The 21,215-nt window shown below is 45.9% G+C and overlaps 2 protein-coding genes across 7 annotated transcripts in view; one reads left to right on the top strand and one right to left on the bottom strand.

Moving 5' to 3' along the window:
- The window catches only part of GON4L (gon-4 like), an 87,751-nt gene extending 71,982 nt beyond the window's left edge, over window positions 1-15,769 (top strand). For 3 of the 5 annotated variants that reach the window (XM_036273769.1, XM_036273768.1, XM_036273771.1), the window contains 14 exons: window positions 455-571; window positions 1,234-2,928; window positions 3,441-3,702; window positions 4,268-4,452; window positions 5,643-5,840; window positions 8,341-8,484; window positions 9,597-9,740; window positions 9,831-9,950; window positions 11,196-11,309; window positions 12,619-12,829; window positions 13,715-14,342; window positions 14,432-14,534; window positions 15,107-15,265; window positions 15,653-15,769. In XM_036273769.1, the coding sequence (XP_036129662.1) occupies window positions 455-571; window positions 1,234-2,928; window positions 3,441-3,702; window positions 4,268-4,452; window positions 5,643-5,840; window positions 8,341-8,484; window positions 9,597-9,740; window positions 9,831-9,950; window positions 11,196-11,309; window positions 12,619-12,829; window positions 13,715-14,342; window positions 14,432-14,534; window positions 15,107-15,253 (4,068 nt within the window). In that variant the 3' untranslated portion in view covers window positions 15,254-15,265; window positions 15,653-15,769. Of the gene's footprint in view, window positions 1-454; window positions 572-1,233; window positions 2,929-3,440; window positions 3,703-4,267; window positions 4,453-5,642; window positions 5,841-8,340; window positions 8,485-9,596; window positions 9,741-9,830; window positions 9,951-11,184; window positions 11,310-12,618; window positions 12,830-13,714; window positions 14,343-14,431; window positions 14,535-15,106; window positions 15,266-15,652 lie in introns of those variants that run through there. The other 2 variants (XR_004960998.1, XM_036273770.1) reach the window with 2 other exon arrangements.
- MSTO1 (misato mitochondrial distribution and morphology regulator 1) lies at window positions 15,599-20,880 on the bottom strand. 2 transcript variants are annotated; one of them, XM_036273773.1, is made up of 14 exons: window positions 20,724-20,880; window positions 20,476-20,611; window positions 19,938-20,007; window positions 19,772-19,847; window positions 18,530-18,584; window positions 18,305-18,443; window positions 18,028-18,145; window positions 17,815-17,949; window positions 17,552-17,704; window positions 16,961-17,092; window positions 16,702-16,886; window positions 16,355-16,459; window positions 16,154-16,266; window positions 15,599-15,863 (listed from the first exon to the last, which is right to left on the bottom strand). In XM_036273773.1, exons 1-14 carry the CDS (start codon window positions 20,805-20,807, stop codon window positions 15,649-15,651), a joined length of 1,716 nt encoding a protein of 571 aa, XP_036129666.1. In that variant the 5' UTR covers window positions 20,808-20,880; the 3' UTR covers window positions 15,599-15,648. The 2 variants fall into 2 exon arrangements, with proteins under 2 accessions (XP_036129666.1, XP_036129665.1); XM_036273772.1 differs by having other exon boundaries at window positions 15,649-15,863; window positions 17,552-17,707; window positions 20,724-20,808.
- Between the last annotated feature and the right edge of the window lie 335 nt (window positions 20,881-21,215).

Below are 21,215 nucleotides of genomic sequence, written 5' to 3'. Positions count from 1 at the left end.
CTCTTCCTCTCTCTCCCTCCCACTCTATCTGTACAAAAAAAAAAAAAGAAAAAGTAAAATAAATAAAGGAAAAAATAAAATTAAAAAATGGAATTTTCCATGTGTCTAAGATGAGGGTTAAGTCACTATCATTGCAACTGTTGTGCAGGAGCAGATTTTAAATAAGATTTCTCTAGCCATTGGCTCCCTTTTCTCTGGAAGCTAAACTTTGCCCTTCCTGGTGACCAGAAGGGAGATTATCAGTTAATAGATATTGAGTAATTATAAAAATCTTTGTTAATTAGAGATTAGTTTAATTTGAAATGCAGAAGCATTTAGCACATACTGTTTATATATATGTATATATGAATGTGTGTTTGTGTCAGTCAAACCACTGCCCACCCCACTTCCTAACCTGACAGAGGGCAGTGTTTCTGAAAGAAATGTAACTCATACTTTATTTCTTCATGCTCAGTTTTATAAGAAGACCAAACAGCTGCCCATCATGGGGAAGTGCTGTGAAGAGATCCAGCCACATCAGTGGAAGCCGCCTGTAGAGAGGGAAGAACACCGGCTTCCATTCTGGTTAAAGGTAAGCCCTCCTCAAAGTAGACTAGAGGCAGAAGGTCACTAAAAACCTGGCAGAAACATCAGTGCTACTGTATACCTTTAATGCTTTAGTTGTAGAACTAGGACTTAAGAAATCTTTTTTAGCCCTGGCTGGTTTGGCTCAGTGGTTAGAGCGTCGGCTCGTGGACCAGAGAGTCCCGGGTTCGGTTCCCGCTAAGGGCATGTACCTTGTTTGCAGTTTGTCCCTGGCCCCAGTTGGGGTCGTGTGGGTGGCAGCCACTCAATGTGTCTCTCTCACATTGCTGTTTCTCTCTCTCTCTTCCTCCCTGTCTTCTTCCCACTCTATCTGAAGATAAATGCAAAAGTGTCCTCTGGTGAGGATTAAAAAAAAAAAAAGAAATATTTTTTATTTGTCCTTCTTCTCTTCTTCCTCTACCCTCCCCTCAGGTGGGTAAAATGATAGTTTCTTATAGGAAATTCAGAGAAGAGTTTCTAGAGTATGCGATAGGAATGTAGTCTACGTAGAAATTTGATATTGTGCAGAAAAATCCCTCATGAAAAGATTATCTCGAGACTGTCCTGGGAAGGTCCCTAAAATCTAAAAGCCCCTATTTTATTTATTTATTCCTTTATTTTTACCATATTCTGACATGTGCTGAATTAGAGTGTTCTTGTTCCCAATAGGCCAGTCTGCCATCCATCCAGGAGGAACTGCAGCACATAGCTAGTGGTGCCAGAGAGGGAGAAAATGTGACTGGAACCACTGAGGTCAAGCCAGACCCAGACCTAAGCAAAAGCAGCTCAGAATTGGGGAGTGAAACTCGGTACCCCCTGCTGTTGCCTAAGGGGGTAGTCCTGAAACTGAAGCCAGTTGCCAACTGTTTTTCCAGGAAGGGCTGGAGACAAAAGAGGTCATCAGCCCTGAAGCCTCTCCTTATCAGACCTAGTCCCTCTCTCCAGCCCAGCTCCAACTCTGGGAAAATACCACCTAGGTCAACTCAGTCAGAAGCTCCTCCAAGTAAAATGGTGGTCCGGATTCCTCATACAATCCAGCCAGCCACTGTCTTACAGACAGTGCCAGCTGTTCCTCCACTGGTGGTCACTGGGGGTGATAGTTTTGAGTCCTCAACAGTATTGCCTACTATACCCCCTGAGGCCAGGACCAGCTTCCCTCTGTCCGAGCCCCAGACCCTGCTCTCCTCTGCTCCTGTGCCCAAGGTAATGCTGCCCTCACTTGCCCCTTCCAAGTTTCGAAAGCCATACGTTAAACGGAGAGGCCCAAAGAGAAAGGGGGCCAAGACCTCTCTCTGTCTGAAGTCTGTCCCCCTCATCAACTCTGCACCTGTTATCTTCACTGTTCCTGCCACCACTGTGAAAGTTGTGAGCCTTGGCAGTGGCTGCAACATGATTCAGCCTGTCAATGCAACCATGGCCCAGAGTTCTCAGACCCTTCCCATCACCACACTCTTGGTTAACCCTACTTCTTTCCCCTGTCCATTGAACCAGCCCCTTGTGGCCTCCTCCATCCCACCCTTAATTGTTTCTGGCAACTCTGTGAATCTTCCTGTACAAGAAGATAAGGTCCAAGTGAATATGGACATTGGTTGTCCTTTGGATGAAGGGAAAAATGCCTTTCCAGGCCTGGTACCCAAATTAGAACCCCAGGAACTGTCTCCTCTGTGTGCTACTGTCTTCCCTAAAAAGGAGCACAGCCCAGGACCTCTGCCATCAGATAGAGTGTGTCAGGAAGAATTGTCAGAGAACAGTGCCTATATCTGGACTGTTGTGAAAACAGAGGAGGGGAGGCAAGTTGTAGAACCACTGCCTCAGGGTTTCCAAGAATCTCTAAGCTCTCCTTCTGGAGATTTAGAGAAAATTGTGAAGATGGAACCTAAAGATCCTGGAGAGGAAGTCTCCAGTGGATCCCCGGAGCAGACCATTTGTGATGAAATCAAAGAAGAATACCCTGTGGAGTTGGACACTGGCTTCCCAAATGAGGAGTCAAGCGCTACAGGAGAAGCTAAGACACAGACAGTTTTACAGAAGGAGGAAGAGAGAAGTCAACTAGCCAAAACTCCTTCAGCTTCTCAAGAACCTCTTGATGGAGGAAACTCAGGAAATGGGAGCAAAGAATCTCCAAAGAATGCTTCATCCTCCACTGACCCTGAAATGGTGTTTAGCAGCCCCCCAGGGAAACCTGAAGACTTATTCAACATTGATGGTGAGTTGGCGGGGACACCAGCTGGGCCAGAAACTGGAGGAGAGAAGGATGTGCCAGAGGAAGAGGAAGAAGAGGACTTTGACGACCTTACCCAAGATGAGGAAGATGAGATGTCATCAGCTTCTGAGGAATCTGTGCTCTCTGTCCCAGAACTCCAGGTGAGAGTTGGGGAATATTCTCAAATATTTTGTGGACAGTGCTTACTTGTTGCACTGTAGATATTTCTAAAATCATTTTTGAGTTTTGAAATAAAATTTTGGGACATAATTTTGGTTTTATGGTGAGAGAAGAGGGAAAGGGTGAAATTTGACTTATTATATTTGACTTAAATGCATTTGAATGTTAAATTGAATCACCAAAGCACAATTTAAATGCCTAAAAAATAGATCATAAGTGTAGACTGTGGCAAAGGAAAACTATCTTCAGGGTAGAGAGGACCTTTCCAAATCCTCTTCCCCCTCCTACTGTCAGGCAGCAATCCCAGCTACCCCTGTGACTCCAAAATTCAGAGGACCAGGCCCTGATAGTTGTGTTAATCCTCCTCCTTATTCCCCTCCCACCCCCACCTCTGTTGATTAACCTTGGTTCCTCTTGCAAACCTCTGTGCAATTAGCACTTGGTGAGCCATTACCAGCCTTAATGAACACTCTTGGGGGTGGGAGTGTTGCAGGAAACAATGGAGAAACTGACTTGGCTGGCATCTGAAAGGCGCATGAGTCAGGAGGGTGAGTCTGAGGAAGACAACTCTCAGGAAGAGAACTCTGAGCCTGAAGAAGAAGAGGAAGAAGAAGCAGAAGCAGAGGGAATGGAAAACCTGCAAAAAGAGGATGAAATGACAGATGAAGCCATTGGAGACCCTGCAGAGAAACCTCCTACTACGTTTGCCTCACCCCAGGCTGCTCCAGAAGAGGAGACCTGTAGGACCCCACCAGGTTAGTTTGGCAAGCCTGTATGAGGGGCAGGTCTCATTTGGCCTCATTGTCTAAAGGACATGTGCAGAGTGGCTAACTTGTAAACCTGGAGGCGAGTTCAGAAAAACTCCTCTGGATCACCCGTGCAATTTCCCTTCCCCAAAACAGATGTTTAACTTGATGCCTTTACAGAGAAGAGATGCTCAGAAATTTTAAATTTTATTCTCATCAGCTGCTAGATTTTTATCAGGTTTATCCAAGTTTTTATACTGGTTCTTAAGTCATTTATCATGCTTGAGGCTAAAAGCTACATATATTTCAGAAAGCAGTGCTTACTCCTCACCAAGACATAGCCCTTTGAGAGACTGACTTAAGGCAGAACTCCCTCTTGAGACTAGTGACTCTGCATGGAGGCTACCTGACAGAGACAGACATGCCTCTCATGCTATTTTCCCAGCAGCTTTTATCCTGAGCTGTTTCATACCATTGGCTGGATTTGTTTGGGTGCATTGGGAGCTTGTGTTGGGGTGGGAAAAGTAGGGGTTGCATGGATGAAGAAACAGTCTTTTTTCACATGTACTCTAAGGAGAGAGCATCAAAGCTTCTGGAAAGGGCCGGAGCAATCATCGAGTTCGCAATAAGCGGGGCAGTCGGGCCCGGGCCAGCAAGGACACCTCCAAGCTGCTGTTGCTGTATGATGAGAACATTCTCGAGCGGGATCCACTCAGGGAGCAGAAGGATTTGGCCTTTGCTCAGGCTTATCTGACCAGGGTAGGCAAATGCTACTTCCTGTTACTGCTATTCCCTCCGAATGAGGCTACTCCTTTAAGAGAGGTATTTTTAAAATGCAGTCATTCTGCTTTTCAGGCTCCACATCAACCTTCTATGCCTCTGCCTTTGCTTTCCTGGAATTACCTAAAGATCTGTGTGAGAGAACCATAGGAGACTATTCAGTCATAAGCAGCTTTATTGTTAGTACCTTAGCATCACCACTCTATTGCCTGGAAATTGGGAAACGCTGATATCACTATCATCATTAAGAGGTGTGACTTCTCCCTGGCCGGTTTGACTCAGTGGTTAGAGCGTCAGCCTGCGGTCCAGAGAGACCCGGGTTCGGTTCCCACTAAGGGCACGTACCTTGGTTGCAGTTTGTCCCCAGCCCTGGTTGGGTTGTGCGGGTGGCAGCCACTCGATGTGTACCTTTCACGTCGATGTTTCTCTCTCTTCCTCCCACTCTACCTGAACAAAAAATGGAAAAATGTTCTCGGGTGAGGATTTAAAAAAAAAAAAAAAGGTGTGACTTCATTGGGGAGGCTAAAATAAGGACCTTTACTGAGCCCTTGGCTGGTGAAGAAAGACCTTTGTTATACTGCAAGAGAGTGGATCTCAGAGAAGCACCTTGATCTTCAGAGAGGTGAACCAACCTGTTCCTTGAAGTTGTCCTGGGTAGCTGTCTTATTCTTTTGCTAACCACCTAGTTCATTAATCTCCCAAGCAAAGTAGAATACTAACAGTACTAGTGATGACTCTTTCTTGTCTCCTAATATTTTACTAACAATCCTAATGTTTATATTATTTACCCTCAGATGATACCCTGCTGAAATATATGTATGGAATACTTATCTGTTTCAATATGGAGCTGAAATCAGGAAGGAGAGGTTAGGGCTGTGAGCTAGAAAGAAGTTTACCTGTTTTTTTGGGGGAGGACAGTGGTCCCTGGAAAATGAAGGCTTTTCAGTTGCCCATTACCAGAAAAGGAGCTGTACCTTGCTCATTGTCTTCCATCAGTGGTCGGATCTTAGGACCTGTTAGAGGAAAGACAATTCTTAGAGCTCTCTAACAATAATCTCATCCTTTCTTGGTACTGCTGTTTTTTTATTTGTTTGTTTGTTTTTTGGTATTGCTATTTTTTGTTGCAACTCATAGAAAGGGTACTAATGATTGAAAGTCTCCCTGTACAGGTACGAGAAGCCCTGCAACATATCCCTGGCAGGTATGAGGACTTCCTTCAGGTTATCTATGAATTTGAGTCAAATACTCAGAGGCAGACAGCTGTGGATCTCTACAAAAGCCTGCAAATTCTGCTCCAAGACTGGCCTCAGCTGTTGAAGGACTTTGCTGCTTTCCTGTTGCCAGAGCAAGCTCTGGCCTGTGGATTAGTGAGTAGATGGGCAAAGACAGCACATTGGGATTCCTGGGTCAGAGCGAGATTGCGTTTGAATAGAGTTGACTAGCACTGTTCCAGTCTCCTGACTGCTTCCAGTCAGATAGCCTCCTAGCACAGGGTGATAAAATGCCTCCTGCTTTTCAAAGGGTGATCTTCCCAGCTCCATTCTCCCATTTTCTTTACATGGAAAAGAGAGAGGTTTTACCTTCAGTTGCCAGTGAAGATCTTAGTTAAATTATATGCCTTTTGCTCCTCATTGTTGTAAAGCAGGCATGCATTGAACAAATATTTAATGAGTGCCTACTATATGTCAGGCAAAGTCTAGGTGTTAGGAATATAGTAAACACAAAAAAATAAAATCCTTGCCCTCATGGAGTTTACATTCTCATGGGGAACGTCAGATGATAAACAGTGTTAATGCAGAGTGCTGAGGTTCAAGAAAACCTCAGGGTATTGTTTGTGGATTCCAAAGAAATAACCTGGAGGACTGGCTGTGAAAGACATGGGTTTATTAGTGCTTAACTTGTGCACCAGTGGTGGCTGATCAGTTGTTTACTGCTGCACCAGTTGCCGCTTGTGAACTATTTTGTCAAGTCCCATCCAGCCTGTAGACTGGCTGCATGGGGTTGGGAGAAGCTGGTTCTATTGTTTAACTGCCACCCAAACTTCCCAACACAAGGTTTTATAATAGAGTACAAAAAACAAAGCAAACCAGGGTATGCAGGGGGAGGGGTTGTGTCCCCATGCAAGCTGTGTTAGATCAAAACACTACCTGTTTACAGTCTGGGCTCACATCTAGAAGCAGTTTTTGTTTGGCCTTTATTAGTCTGAGTTTCTGGCCAGTCTCTCAAGGTCTCGCAATCCATACAGGTGGCCTTCTGTATATTCCCACAGGATGGGAGGGAGCCCATGTTGCCATTTACCATACAAACAGTAAAACACATTATTGTAAATATATACACAGGGTGTGGCAAAAGTTGGTTTATAACCCTGGACAGTTTGGCTCAGTGGTTGGAGCGTCGGCCTGCGATACAGAGAGACCTGGGTTCGGTTCCCCCTAAGGGCACGTACTTTGGTTGCAGTTTGTCCCCGGCCCTGGTTGGTCGTGCGGGTGGCAGCCACTCGATGTGTCCCTTCATGTCAATGTTTCTCTCTCTCTCTCCCTTCCTCTCTCTCCCTCCCCCTCTATCTGTACAAAAATGGAAAAATATCCTCGGGTGAGGATTAAAAAAAAGTTGGTTTATAGTTGTGAGTGTGTGAAACAGTTTATTCTTGTATTAATTTATTAACTATTGTATTATTTTACATATGAACAACTGTAAACCTACTTTCATCCCACCCTGTGTATTATAAAAATTATAAAATAGATATAAATAGTATATAGTATATAATATTTTATAGTAATAATGCTCTATAGATAAGGTAGGAAAGGGGGCCCAGCCGGTGTGCCTCATTTGATTGAGCGTTGTCCCATGCACCAGGAGGTTGCCAGTTTGATTCCCGGTCACGGCATATGCTTGTGTTGTAGGCTAGATCCCCAGTGGGGGGACATGCAGGAGGTGGCCAATCAATGTTTCTCTCGCATCAATATTTCTATCTCTTTCTCTCGCTCTTTCTCTAAAATCAATAAATACATATTTTTTTTAAAAATGGGTGAGGGGTAGGGTGTTACATTTTCATACATGGAGGGTTGGGAGAGCCATTATGGTAAGGTGACATTTGAAATGTTGGTGAATAAGTATCTAAACATGAGGGATATCCTAGTAGTTCTGGGTTTTTTGTCATGACTGGAATGAAGGATAAAATGATAATTTTCTGATACTCTTAAGACAGTTAAGTAATAATGGAATGATTATACATATCATGCTCATCTTCTCTCTGTATTATTATGACAATCAAAGGAAGGTATATGTGAGCCCTGGCCGGTTTGGCTCAGCGGTTGGAGCGTCGGCCTGCGATACAGAGAGACCTGGGTTTGGTTCCCGCTAAGGGCACGTACCTCGGTTGCAGTTTGTCCCCGGCCCTGGTTGGTCGTGCGGGTGGCAGCCACTCGATGTGTCCCTTCACATCGATGTTTCTCTCTCTCTCTCTCTCTCCCTTCTGCTCTATCTGAACAAAAAAAATGGAAAAATGTCCTCGGGTGAGGATAAAAAAAAAAAAAGGAATGTATATGTGAAAATTTTTTGTAAACTGTTAATGCTACATCAGTTTGAGTATCTGATTTCACAATACATGAAACAATAAACAACTTGAGATACGTATAGCTCTTCAATCTTTCATTTACATGCTAAGTATTTGAGTCAGTAGATCCCAGTAACCCAAGGTGGATAGATGCTGGAGGTCTTAGAAAAGATCACACAGTCATAAACTAGAGCCTTGTCATCCTCTACATCCTCAGCCCAGTTTTTCTTGGTTCTTAATGCTTTGAACCCTCAAGTCCTGGCTCTAACAGTATAGGTGACTCCTCTTTTGCTCTCTTTTCACCCTGGTAGTTTGAGGAGCAACAAGCTTTTGAGAAGAGTCGCAAGTTTCTTCGGCAGCTTGAAATTTGCTTTGCAGAGAACCCTTCACACCACCAGAAGATTATCAAAGTCCTCCAAAGTTGTGCAGACTGCCTTCCCCAGGAGATCTCTGAGGTATTTTTCCCATCCTGCTTCCTTTCCATTTTCATCTGGGCTTTCGCCTTTTCTCTGCTTACTTTCCCTAACCTAGTCTATATCCTCTTGCTTCTGGGGTACCATGCACTTTTGAGAAGAAAACAAGGGTATTTTTAGGCTTGCCTATAGCATAAAACACTGGAATAGGGGGTGGTGGCTACCTGAAACCAGATCCTGATGGATCTTCACAGGCTCAGGAATGCCAACAGTGGCCTGGAAGGGAAAAGTTCAAGAGAGGAGGTGATGGAGCCTGGGAGAAGCTTGGCTTATTGCTCTGCTTGGGTTAATGCCTAACCTGGAGATTGGTATGACAGAGTAGAGAGTATTTTTATTAGAAATCCAATCAAGCCCTAGCCAGTTTAGCCCTGCGGTTAGAGCGCTGGCCCATGGACCAGAGTCTCACGGGTTTGATTCCAGTCAAGGGCACGTACCTCAGTTGCAGTTCTTCCCTGGCCCTGCTTGGGGTCATGCAGGAAACGACCTGTTGATGTGTCCCTCTGACGTAGGTGTTTCTCTTCCTCTTTCCCTCTCTCCTTCTTTCCCTCTCTCCTTCTCTTCTTCTCTCCCTCCCTCCCTCCCACTCTATCTGAAGAGAAAGGGAAAAATGTCCTTGGGTAAGGATAAAAAAAAAAAGAAAGAAAGAAAATCTGTTAATACTCCTCCCATGTAGACAAGCAAGGAGGGAGAGGAAGTTTAAGAACTCTTAGTTATTGCCCTGGCCGGTTTGGCTCAGCGGTTAGAGCGTCGGCCTGCGGTCCTGAGAGACCCGGGTTCAGTTCCCGCATACTTCGGTTGCAGTTTGTCCCCGGCCCTGGTTGGTCGTGCGGGTGGCAGCCACTCGATGTGTCCCTTCACGTCAATGTTTCTTTCACTCACTCTCTCTCTCTTCCTCTCTCTCCCTCCCACTCTAAAAAAAAGAAAAAACTAAAAAAAAAGAAAAAGAAAAAAAGAACTCTTAGTTATCAAAGAGAGGCTTCTATGTGTCTCCCGGCTGACTAGGAAAGTAGAACTTGGAAGTATGTGGGATTGGTTTGGAATATGGCCTAGAGAGACTCTGAAGACTTCATCTTTCCCTCTGCTACTCTTCCTAGCTCAAGACACAGATGTGGCATCTCCTCAAGGGCCACGACCACCTACAGGATGAGTTCTCCATCTTCTTTGACCATCTGCGCCCAGCAGCTAGCCGGATGGGTGATTTTGAAGAGATCAATTGGACTGAAGAGAAAGAGTATGAGGTACAGGCCCATAGTGTGAATGGAGAAGGCCCAGTATAGGAGGGATAATCTGCCCAGAGTCTATGTTGAGTGGCACCAACTTCTCCCCAGTTTGATGGCTTTGAAGAAGTGGCACTGCCTGATGTGGAAGAGGAAGAAGAACCTCCCAAGATACCCACAGCCTCAAAGAACAAAAGAAGAAAGGAGATTGGGGTCCAAAATCATGATAAGGTACACCAGGTTGTTGGAGAGTGTTCATTTTTCATGAATCAGAACTTGAGTTTATGCCTAAATGTTTCTCTGGCTCAGTGTGGTGCAAAGCTTCTGGGATCTGAGGCTACTATGGACATGCAGAGCCAATGGGAAGACAGTGCAATTGCTGGAGAGGCCCCACTCCCAAGGGCCTCAGTAGAAGGATCTGCTTCCTGTTTTCTTTTTAGCTCAGAGCCATTTCTCTTGCCCTTGAGTCTTAACTTTTTCTTTTCTGTTCATGTGAAAAAATAGGATGGGTCATGCGGGTGGCAACCACTCGATGTGTCCCTTTCACGTAAATGTTTCTCTCTCTCTCTCTCTTCCTCTCTCTCCATCCCACTCTATCTGAACAAAAATAAAAATGGAAAAATGTCCTCTGGTGAGGATAAAAAAAAATAGAAGTAGTCCTTTTTTTGCCCTGGCCGGGTTGGCTCCGCAGTTAGAGCTTTGGCCTGCGGACCAATGAGTCGTGGGTTTGTTTCCAGTCCAGGGCATGTACTTTGGTTGCGGTTCATCCCTGACCCGACCAGGGCTGTGCAGGAGGCAACCAGTCGATGTGTCTCTATCACATCGATGTTTCTCTCTGTCTCTCCATCTTCCTCCCTCCCACTCTGTCTGATGATGAAAATGTCCTTGGGTGTGGAATTTTTAAAAAAAGTAGTCTTTTTAATCTATGTCCCTGTACTCCATGTCTTTTACTATTTCTTAGGGAAAAACTGCTTCTTAGTAGCTGAATGTCCTTGGGCAATTTATTTAATGTCTCTGTTTCATTTTCTTCATCATCAGTGGGATAATAATGGTACTTATGTCTTTGGTTTATTAAACAGAGAGTATCATTGAGTGAGCCTTCCATATGTACAAAGCCCTCTCTCAAGGGGATTGGAAGAGAGGGGAGAGTTCAAGGCACAGGGAGACAGAAACAAAAACAGACAATTGGGTAGATCATGTCTCATGATGGAACTCTCCAGTAACTGCCTCAGATTATATTTGACTTAAATATTTTTTTGAAACATCTGGGCAACTACATTAGTTTTTGGGTCATTTAAGGTTTTAGGGATTCATAATAGGCTATGATCAAGTTTGGGCATTCATTTCTTCAGGCAATATGAAGAGATGGTGTATAATAAAAGAGAAAGGACAGGTTTGGGAGGTCAGGGGGCAGGCTGATCTTTTTCTCTTACTACCAAAAGACTTGGCAACTAACCAAGCCCAGATATCTCCTAGGAGACTGAGTGGCCAGATGGTGTCAAGGACTGTGCCTGTTCATGCCATGAAGGAGGTCCTGATTCAAAACTGAAGAAAAGCAAACGGAGAAATTGTAGCCACTGCAGTAGCAAGGTGAGTGGGGTGGAACTGGTACTGAGAGGTATCAGAGCTGCCTATCTAGGTCAACCTCCAGGTTGCCTACTGTTGGGGTATTGTTTGCTACCACAAATGTGAAACTTGTACACACACATAGAATATAAATATAACATTATTATTATTCTTTAATCCTCACCTGAGGATATTTATGCATTGATTTTTAGATAGAGTGGGAGCGCGGGAGGGAGAGAGACAGATAAACATCCATGTGAAAGAGGCACATCAATTGATTGCCTCCCATATGATCTTGACCAGGGCCTGGGATCCAACCTGCAACCAAGGTACGTGCCCTTGACCGGGAATCGAACCTGCAACTCTGGTCCATGGGCTGATGATCTAACCATTGAGCAAAACTGGCAGGGCTAAATATAATCTTTTAAAAATATAGCATGAAAAAATAAATAAATAAATAAAAATATAGCATGGATTTTGATTTTTAAAGAGAATCCTGTGGGTAAAGCTTTTGGAGTTGGAAAACAAAAATCAGCCCTGGCTGTTTTGGCTCAGTGGTTAGAGTGTTAGCCCGTGGACCAAAGAGTCGCAGGTTTGATTCTGGTCAAGGGCACGTGCCTTGGTTGCGGTTCAGTCTCTGGCCCTGGTGGGGGTCGTGCAAGAGGCAGCCAGCCGATGTATCTCTCTCACATCAATGTTTCTGTCTCTCTCTTTCTCTCTCTCCCTCCTTCCCTTCCTCCTTCCCACTCTATCTGAAGATAAATGGGAAAATGTATCCTCGGTTGAGAATTAAAAAACAACAACAAGTTCAAATATTTCCTTCTTAGATTTTTTTTTTTTTTATCCTCACCCGAGGATATTTTTCCTTTTTTTGTACAGATACAGTGGGAGGGAGAGAGAGGAAGGGAGAGAGAGAGAGAAACATCGACGTGAAGGGACACATTGAGTGGCTGCCACCCGCACGACCAACCAGGGCTGGGGACAAACTGCAACCGAAGTATGTGCCCTTAGCGGAAACCGAACCCGGGTCTCTCCGGACCGCAGGCCGACGCTCTAACCGCTGAGCCAAACTGGCCAGGGCTAGATTTTTTTTTTTAGTGAAATAAACCTGTGTGAAGAAAACAGACCCTAAAGGTAATGTTTGTTCTCTAGAGTAGGGTTGGCTGGCAGCAAAAATACAGTCCTTAGATAGAGGAGTGGTTGAATCCAGTACTCTGGGCATTTAAAATCCTTGGAGCAGGCATGCATCTTAATCGACTTGCTGAGCATCACAGCAGGGCCCTTAAGACAGAGGAGGTCAGGAGACCCTTGACCCACAAGGTCATCCCTGCAGGTCTGTGACAGCAAATCCTACAAGAGCAAGGAGCTGCATGAGTTAGTGGGTGGCAGCCCACACCGAGAGGCCAGTCCTATGCCTAGTGCTAAGGAAGCTGGGCAGGGCAAGGACATGATGGAAGAGGAAGCTCCAGAGGAACGAGAAGCCGTTGAAGCCACCCAGAGCAGGACTGGCAGGAATACCCGAAAGGGAGAGCTGCCTATTCCAGGTGAGTGATCCAGCTACCAAGTCAGCCTTTCTCCATGTATTTCTGTCTTATTCTCACATACTTCAAGCAAAAATGTATTTGAACCTGGATAAATAAGTCTTTTCAGGGATGGACTACCACCTCTGTTACTAATAAACCAATAAGAAACCCTTCTGTTCAGCCTTAATTTTCTCTCCTGTGGCCTCAGTACTCTTCCAGAACTAAGTGCTACAAAATCAAAATGATTCAGCCTTCTCTTGTATTCCCATTCCTGAATCCCTTCTCTTTATCTCCAGATCCTCTGTGATCTGCGTTCTAAAGATTCAGGCATTCTCAGCTTTGGCATGTAGATATTGTTTATTTCTTTTCTTTTTTAATTCCATTTATTTTTTTTTTAGAGAAATATCAGTTTGTTGTTCCACTTAATACATTCATTGGTTGCTTCATGTATGTGGGATTGAACCTGCAACCTTGGTGTATCAGGAAAATGCTCTAACCAACTGAGCTACTCGGCTAGGGCAGCAGGTATTTCTTTTTCTTTTTCAAAAATTTTTAAATTGATTTTTAGAGAGAGAGAGAGAGAAACATCAGTGAGAGAGAACCATCAACCAGCTGCCTCCTGCATTCCCCCAAATGGGAATCAAGTCCGCAAACCAGGCATGTGCTCTGACTGGGAATCCAACCTCAACTTGTCTGTGCACTGGACAGTACTCAACCAGCTAAGCCACACTGGCCAGGGCTTATTTCTTTATATAAATGACTTTGGCCCTGACCTCTACCTCACTCTTTTGGATTAGAATTTTGTTACAGTAGCTCACCAGAGTGACCCTGTGGTAATTTGTAGTCAGTCCTTAGGTGCATCTCGATTCTGTCCATACTCTTAGATCTTTTTTTTCTCCTAAACAGGATTGGCAGTGGGGAGCACTTTGCTGTCCCCTCAAGAAATGATTCTTACAGAACAGCAGCTCCTCCTGGATGGCCCACCACCCTTTTCACCAGAAACTTCTCAGCTTTCTTCCAAAACTGGTGTTGTTCTCGATACAGCTAGGACAAACCAGGCTGGATCTGAGGTTTTCTCCTGCCCCGAGGCATCCCCCAAGCTTCAGGATGAAGGGGAGGGCCATAAGGCAGTGGGTGATTCAGAGGCTTCCATGGTGGTCTGCGATGCTTCAGAAACTCAGAAATGTGCTGGAACTGTCGAGCCCCCTGCTATTTTCCTGAGCCCTGTTTCCTCAAGGACCAAAGACTTAGGGAAAAGACAGGTTTCTGGGAAACCAGATACTCAAGAGAGCTGGCTACCTTCAAGCAGGACTGAGGCAAAGAAATCCGACAAGTCCCTTGTCCATGAATCTTCATCAGGAATTGACACCTCAGAGTCTCCTCCCAAAACCCCTAAAGGAGGTTTGGCTAAAGACAGTGGAATACAGGGCAAGGGTCCAGAACAGGAGCAGCAGCCAAAGGCTATAGAAGTCACAGTATGTGCAAACAACAGCAAAGTCAGCTCCACTGGGGAAAAGGTGGTCCTGTGGACAAGGTAGGTAGGGATAGATGTGTGTGTTTAAAAAGTACACGGAACACATCCATGTTACTAATTTAGGACTAATCACAATATACGGGTTACAGGGAAGCTGACCGTGTGATTCTCACCATGTGCCAGGAGCAAGGAGCACAGCCCCAGACTTTTCGCATCATCTCCCAGCAGCTAGGAAATAAGACTCCTACTGAGGTAAGTGGGGGAGCCCTGCTAACACTTCGAACCAAGGAGAGGACCTGGCAAGGGGAAAGGTTGGCCAACTAAGAGAAGACAAGACACAAACTGGTCATTGTAAAGGTCTGCCCTGAGGAAGGCCTTGACTTGTCAAGAGTGTTTGGCAGTGGTTCTAGAAGAGAAATGGCATTGGATTTTGAAGTGGAAGTTCCAGAGATTCCGTTCTAGTTTTTTTTTTTTTTTATCCTCACCTGAGGACATTTTTCCTTTTTTTTTTTCCAGATAGAGTGGGAGGGAGAGAGAGAAACATTGATGTGAAAGGGACACATTGAGTGGTTGCCACCCGCACGACCCAACCAGGGCCAGGGACAAACTGCAACCGAGGTACATGTCTTAGCGGGAACCGAACCCGGGTCTCTCTGGACCGTAGGCTGACGCTCTAACCGCTGAGCCAAACCGGCCAGGGCCCGTTCTAGTTTTTTTAGGAGGAGTGTGACACTGGGCAAATTATTTAGCCATTTAACTTGAGTTTCCTTATCTATGAGGACATAACTTAGGTACAGGGAACAGACCTTCACCTCTCCTCCTAGGTTTCCCACCGTTTTCGAGAACTCATGCAGCTCTTCCACACTGCCTGTGAGGCCAGCTCCGAAGAGGAAGATGATGCAACCAGCACCAGCAATGCAGACCAGCTATCTGATCATGGGGATCTGTCTGAGGAGGAGCTGGATGAGTGAGACTCTGAGCGTGTGGGTGTCATGTGCATAGGATCAAACCCCGCAGGCACCCTGATGAGGGAGAGGGGGGTGGTGCCTTGCTTGTATACCCCTGGTGCTAGTATACAGAGCTAGGTGAGCAGAGGACAAGGACAAAGGGAGGCTGAGGGTTTTCATAGCTCTGTGAATGAAGTCTTTAGAAATTACTTTGTAAATAGTGTTGCGGGAGAGTGGGGCTCAGCTCCTTTTCTACCCTTTTTAAATTTTTTGTCCTGATGGTGCACATTTATTGTGATCTAAGGCACAGTGTTTCTAAATGTAATAAGTGCATATGTTAGTGTTGCCAGTCCCAAGACACTAAGCTCCTGCATCCAGCACTTTTTATTGTAAACTAGTTCTTTCCTTTTCTTGGAACTTTAGTCCATAAGGCTGTCGCCACCCTGGTAGCACTGCGCCAGATTGCGTAGCTCCTGCAGCAGCTCCTCTAGGTCATCCTGCTCCACTCCAGCATCCATGAAGCTAGCCCAGCGCCGCAGATCGAGTTTGGTGAGTTCCTTGACCAAGTCTCCCAGCGTCCGGTTCAAGGATGAAGAGGAGCAGAGGGCCCCAAGCACTGGGATGCTCTCCACGGCTACGGAGGGAGAGCACAGGGAGACCTGTAATCGAATTGTTCTTCTACCGAGACTCTGTCGTATAGATAGGGAAATCTGGGTCTTTAGTTAACTTGATTGTAAACTCAATACGTTTTGTGTACTGTCCCCATAGTATACCAGTACTCCAGAGGAAGAACACTTCTCTTTAGGAAACATCAAGTGAATAAAGGAATGTTTGACTGACTTTTTTAAGTACCTTTATCCAGGGAGCGATAGAGTAAAACCTCTCTCGTGTTTGAAATTTTGGTTTTCTTCACCTTTTACATACCTGTCCCAGTTGGGGGTTCATCCAGAACCAAACCTTGCCGGCTGAGGTTTGAGGAGAAGAGGCTGGGATAAGGAGGAACCACCTTGCAGGGAGTCAGCAGCAGATAGGAAGAACTGGGGACAAGAGAATAGCAGCTAAGGGAGAAAGGGTCAGGGGAGGTCTGGGGTCTGGGAGGAGAGTAGGAGCAAGCATTTTACTGACCTCCTGACACTAGGCTGCTGCTGTTGTAAATACTGGGCCAAGACTTCTTCCCCAGTGGTGCAAGCATGGAGTAGGGTGGGCAGAGGTGTCCCTGGGATGAGCTGACTGTCAGAACAAAGCCAAAATCACCTTTAATCTGGGGTAGCATGAGTAAGAAACTAAGAATTCTTATGTTTTCAAGCCATTAGCTGAATCAGGATACTTAGTCTTTTTCTTTTTCTTTTTTTTTTTAAGTGAGTGGAGGGAAGAAGAAGGGCAATACCATGAGAATGTCCAGAGGTATTAGAGAGAAAAGGACATGAAACAAAAGTCTGACATGGACTCCCCTAAGGACCATCAGTCCTCACCTGGTGTGGCATGCTTTGTCTAGACCCCTCAGCACCACTGATTGGGCAAAGCAGCATGTTCCAGAAGGGTCCCCACATGCAGATAGTGGGGTCCAAGGGGTGGCCCCTCCGAGCTGCATCAGGGTATCAGGAAGGGACTGGCTTGGACCCAAAGGGAAGGGGATGGTTGCACCTGCTGTCACCACCTTAAAGGTAAGGATGAGATCAAGTTACAGAGCTTTTTCACAGTTCTGACCCAACCCCTCACAAAGTTTCATACCTTTTTCCCAGAGAAGTTCAGCATATTAGCCAGATGAACCATGGAAACTGGTGAGGAATGTAGGCGATAAGGAACAGTGACTGTGTCCAGGGCTGTAGCCAGGATGGCACTGCAGTGAAAGGGCAGAGTGGCCTGTAAAGAGGATACCAAAAAGCACTTGGTCTTTTGGCTCTGGAAAATAAAGAGTGTGGAGGCAGAATAATAATGGCAGAGAGATCCAGGGGCTTTGAGACAAATCAGGCTGTGATTGGCCCAAGGCTGGACAAGTACGGGACACTGATCTAAGAGGCCAAATTCAAGCTGGCGCCTCAAGAACAGAGCCAGGTCCATCCGGTGTGGCTCAGTGATTGAGCATCCACCCATGTGTTAGGAGGTCACCGGTTCAATTCCCGGTTGGGGCACATGCCTGGGTTGTGGGCTCAATATCCAGTGGGGGGCATGCAGGAAGCAGCCAATCGATGTTTCTCTACCCCTTCCTCTCTCTGAAATCAATAAAAATATATTTTTACAAAAAATAGACCCAGGAATAGGCTGACTTGGTAAATGTGACAGAGTCCCTATTACTAGAAGAACAAAGGCATCGAGCCTTACATCATAACGCAGATGAGAGAAGTTGACAGGTGGCTCAGGTCGCAGCCCCAGGCTCCCACCCAAGGATAAAGGGCAGACCAGAGAGCTGTGAGCAGACAGGTGCACCAAACCAAAAGCTGTGTTTAACAGACGATAGATGTTTTTCTGGGGATCCTGCTGAAAGAAAGAGTGGTTTGTTTTAAGCAACTTTCTCACTGGGCTATTATTCCCTCATTTCTCCCTCCACACCCTGTGATTTTTCTTTTTTTCCAAGTTCTACTCACCCCAAGACTGTAGGGACCAGGGAGCAGGCCCCAGGTTATTATCCCTCGTCCTGAATATTCATCTTGTAGCAACTCTGCAGCCTTAGAACCTACCCCAGAGAAGCCATCATGCAGGTCACACAGGATCTGGAAGCCCTGGAGAGAGGTGAATGATGAGACATAGTAGGATGAGAAGAGTTTCTTACCCCAGTATCTACCATGCCACATAGATACCTGCAGGTAGTCGCATTCTTCCACGTAGAAGTGCAGCCTGTCCTCCAGTTCTTCCAGGTACCTGGGTTCCTTTAGGATACTCTCCCCTTGGCCAAAAGCCTCCAGGCGACCTGCATCACTATCATGCATAAACAAAACCCAGGATTTAGAGGGTTCCCTCTCCCCACACTCTTCCAAGATCTCTTGTCAGGAGGGCAGAGAATATGGCCTGAAAAGCCTCATCCAACATTGGTAGGGACCCAGTTTCTTGCCTCACAGCCTCTGAGGTCCCCCATACCCATCATGGTTGTACTTCTGAATCATACAGATGCTCCGGGGATGGAGATGCACTCTGAGGAAGTCTGACCAGACTCTGATGCTGCCCTCTGTGGGGATAAGTGGCTCTGGAGTTATAGCACTGGTGAGTGTTGTGGGACCTGAAGAAAAAGCAGAGAAAATGTACCTTTCTCCATGTTTTTGCTCTGTTCACTTCCCCATCCTGCAGTGTCTGGACAAGTCTCACCTTTGCCATTGGGAATTGATTTGACCCTCCAGATACCATCACTACTCAGCACTCCCTGGGATGGATGAGAAAAATCTACATTTATTTCCAGGCAGTCTTAAAGCACAAGATTTATCCTCCCTGATTTTGTTGGCCATACTCTACGGCCTCCTTTCTGTTTGTGTAGTCACAGTCCTTTAGAAAGAAAAGTGCTTCTTCCCAAAATACTATTCTAAGGCATTTAAGATTATTAAAATCCTCTATTTCTCTGACCCAGTGGAGGCACTATGGTTGTAGCATTGGATTTAAAACTTTAGGGCAGCCCTGGCTAGTTTGGCTCAGCGGTTAGAGTGTCGGACCACAGACTGGGAAGTCCCAGGTTCATTTTCTGCTAAGGGCACATACCTTGGTTGCAGTTTGTCCCCAGCCCCAGTTGGGGTCCTGTGGGTGGCAACCAGTCGATATGTCTCTCTCACATCAATGTTTCTCTCTCTCTTCCTCCCTCCCTCCCACTCTATCTGAAGATAAATGCAAAAATATCCTTGAGTGAGGATAAAAAACAACAATAAAATTATCTTTGGTTGAGAATTTTTAAAAAATGATTTAAAACAAAAAAGAGCTCCCTCTGATTCCTGCCCACCTCCCAGCTATACATACCGCCCTGACTCCTGCCCCTGTGGAAGTGCTGGCCCTCCTCCATTTACAGTCAGTTTTTTTACCTATGTCCTGGACTCTGGCTTCCTGCTCCCCCTCAACTTCATCTGCCAGTTACCCCTTGCCTGTCCATCTCTCACCATCTCTCTCCCTGTACTAGATCTTGACAATCTTTCCTGTATTTATTTAATATATTTTTATACATTTTTGAGAGAGAGGAAAGGAGAGGGAGAGAGAGAAACATCGATGAGAGAGGTTGTGTGGTTGGCAACCAGTTGATGTGTCTCGCGTCGATGTTTCTTTCCTCCCTCTCCCTCCCACTCTATCTGAAGATAAATGCAAAAATGTCCTTGGGTGAGGAAAAAAAAAAACCTTTAGGGCAGTCTCTCTCTCTCTCTCTCTCTCTGACACTCTCTCTCTTCATATATTTATATATATATTCTCCATCCCCTCTCCCTTCCTCCCTTTCTCCCCAGAGCGTCTTTCTTTTGCCTCTGTAACTTGTTTCCTTAGCCCAATTCTTCTGCTCACTTTTATTACCTCTGTAACTTTCTAAATAAACTTTCTTTTATAATTTGAAAATAAAAACTTTAGGGCAGAGACCCTCACCTCTACACTCGGAAGATCCTGGAGATAAGGGTTCTTGGTGTAGAGTTCCTCTTTGTGTGTAGTGAGCTTCCCCTGCCTTAAAGAAATTGCAGACAAATCATAGTCGTTTCCCTTTGTTTTCCAGCTTCCTGTGCACATTTCCCACCCATCTCCAAACCAGAAATACCATGCTATTGCAGCATCTAGCTGTTTGTCCCTGTAGAGTCCACTTTCTTGTTTTAGGGAGCTCAAACTACCTGCACAAAAATAACGGGATGTTAGATCAAAGCTTAGTCCCTCCCAGTCTCCAGTTAATCTCCCTCTGATAACCTGACAACCTGCTGTCACCATCCCTCCAGTACTTGGCACTTCCAGGTTTTCTTGTACATATATGAGTTGGAAATATAACCCTTACCTAGGAGGATCTAAATTCCATCCTTTCCTTGGCTGTGGACTAGGGCAAATACCACATTCAGCGGTTTTAAGGGAGTGCTATATCACTGTCTCCGGGGAAAGCGGCCCATTCCAGAGATGGCTCTTGAACGGAATAAAGTTTTGCCTTCTTGCGTGTCTCAGGTGTTTGAATATTGTGGTTACCTCTCCCTAGGCAAGGTATCTCTGCCCTTAGGCTTAGTATGGTCGGAGTATCCTGAAGGGAGCGGATGCTAGACACTACGCACGAGAAGGAGAAAATGGGCATTGGCTGACCCCGGCCATCGCCTCACCCTTCAGATCCATAAGGATGAGCCTCGGCGTGTATGTCTCCTGGCCGTGCAGCGTTTGGCCGGTCCGGAAAAGGACGTCTGGGCACAGTTCCCCTGGCTGCTCCTGGGCATTGGTCGGTTCGCGTAGCGCAGCATCCTGGGGAGGCACAAAAAAAGGAATAGACTCGGGTGTGGCAAGATGAGCAAGCTGGAAGTAAAGTCTGGAGATCTCGAAAGGCTCCCCTGGGGCAGTCGCCTAGAAACTTCACCTGCTGATTCCACCAGTGCGCTCCCACGAAACCCGCAAAATGTCCCAACTGCAAAGTGAGCACCTCCCGGGCCCCGCCCGCCATGCTGCTTGGCTCCCCTAACTAGCAAAGCCGGCGCGTGCCCACTCGCTGTTCTCAGCCGATTGGCTCCGCAGGCTTGCAGGCGGGGCTTCACCCTCTGCGCCCTATTGGTTCACAAACACCTCTTTTCCCAGAGGAGAACCGATTCATTGGGCTTTAGAGACACCGCCCATCATTCCCGCCTCTTCCTATCGACCAGTCCTGCTTATTCGTGTTTATCGAGGGGTGGGGCGCAGGCCGGAACTTGTAGACACCGGCTTACACGTGCCAGACTGGAGCATTCTTATGCTGTTGTCCTTGCCCTGGAGGTGCTCACTGAACTTAACAGCTCTTGCAGCTTTTATCTTTTCTCTCACGGGATACTTATGGTTTAGATAAATTAAAACCTTGCTAGGGAAGTCGATGCCTCCC

Source organism: Molossus molossus, unplaced genomic scaffold (assembly GCF_014108415.1).
Source record: "Molossus molossus isolate mMolMol1 unplaced genomic scaffold, mMolMol1.p scaffold_m16_p_20, whole genome shotgun sequence".
In the NCBI taxonomy this organism is placed as follows: domain Eukaryota; kingdom Metazoa; phylum Chordata; class Mammalia; order Chiroptera; family Molossidae; genus Molossus; species Molossus molossus.
Note: the sequence above shows the minus strand (reverse complement) of the source record. Positions and strands in the feature narration are given on the sequence as shown.

Coding starts and splice junctions, on each gene's coding strand:
- MSTO1 (XM_036273772.1), bottom strand. CDS start 20,807: ATGGCGGGCGGGGCCCGGGAGGTGCTCACTTTGCAGTTGGGACATTTT. Junction 17,093..17,551: donor TCTCTCATCTGCGTTATGAT/GTAAGGCTCGAT, acceptor TCCTCTTTACAG/GCCACTCTGCCCTTTCACTG. Junction 16,267..16,354: donor CAGCAGCCTAGTGTCAGGAG/GTCAGTAAAATG, acceptor TCTTGTCCCCAG/TTCTTCCTATCTGCTGCTGA.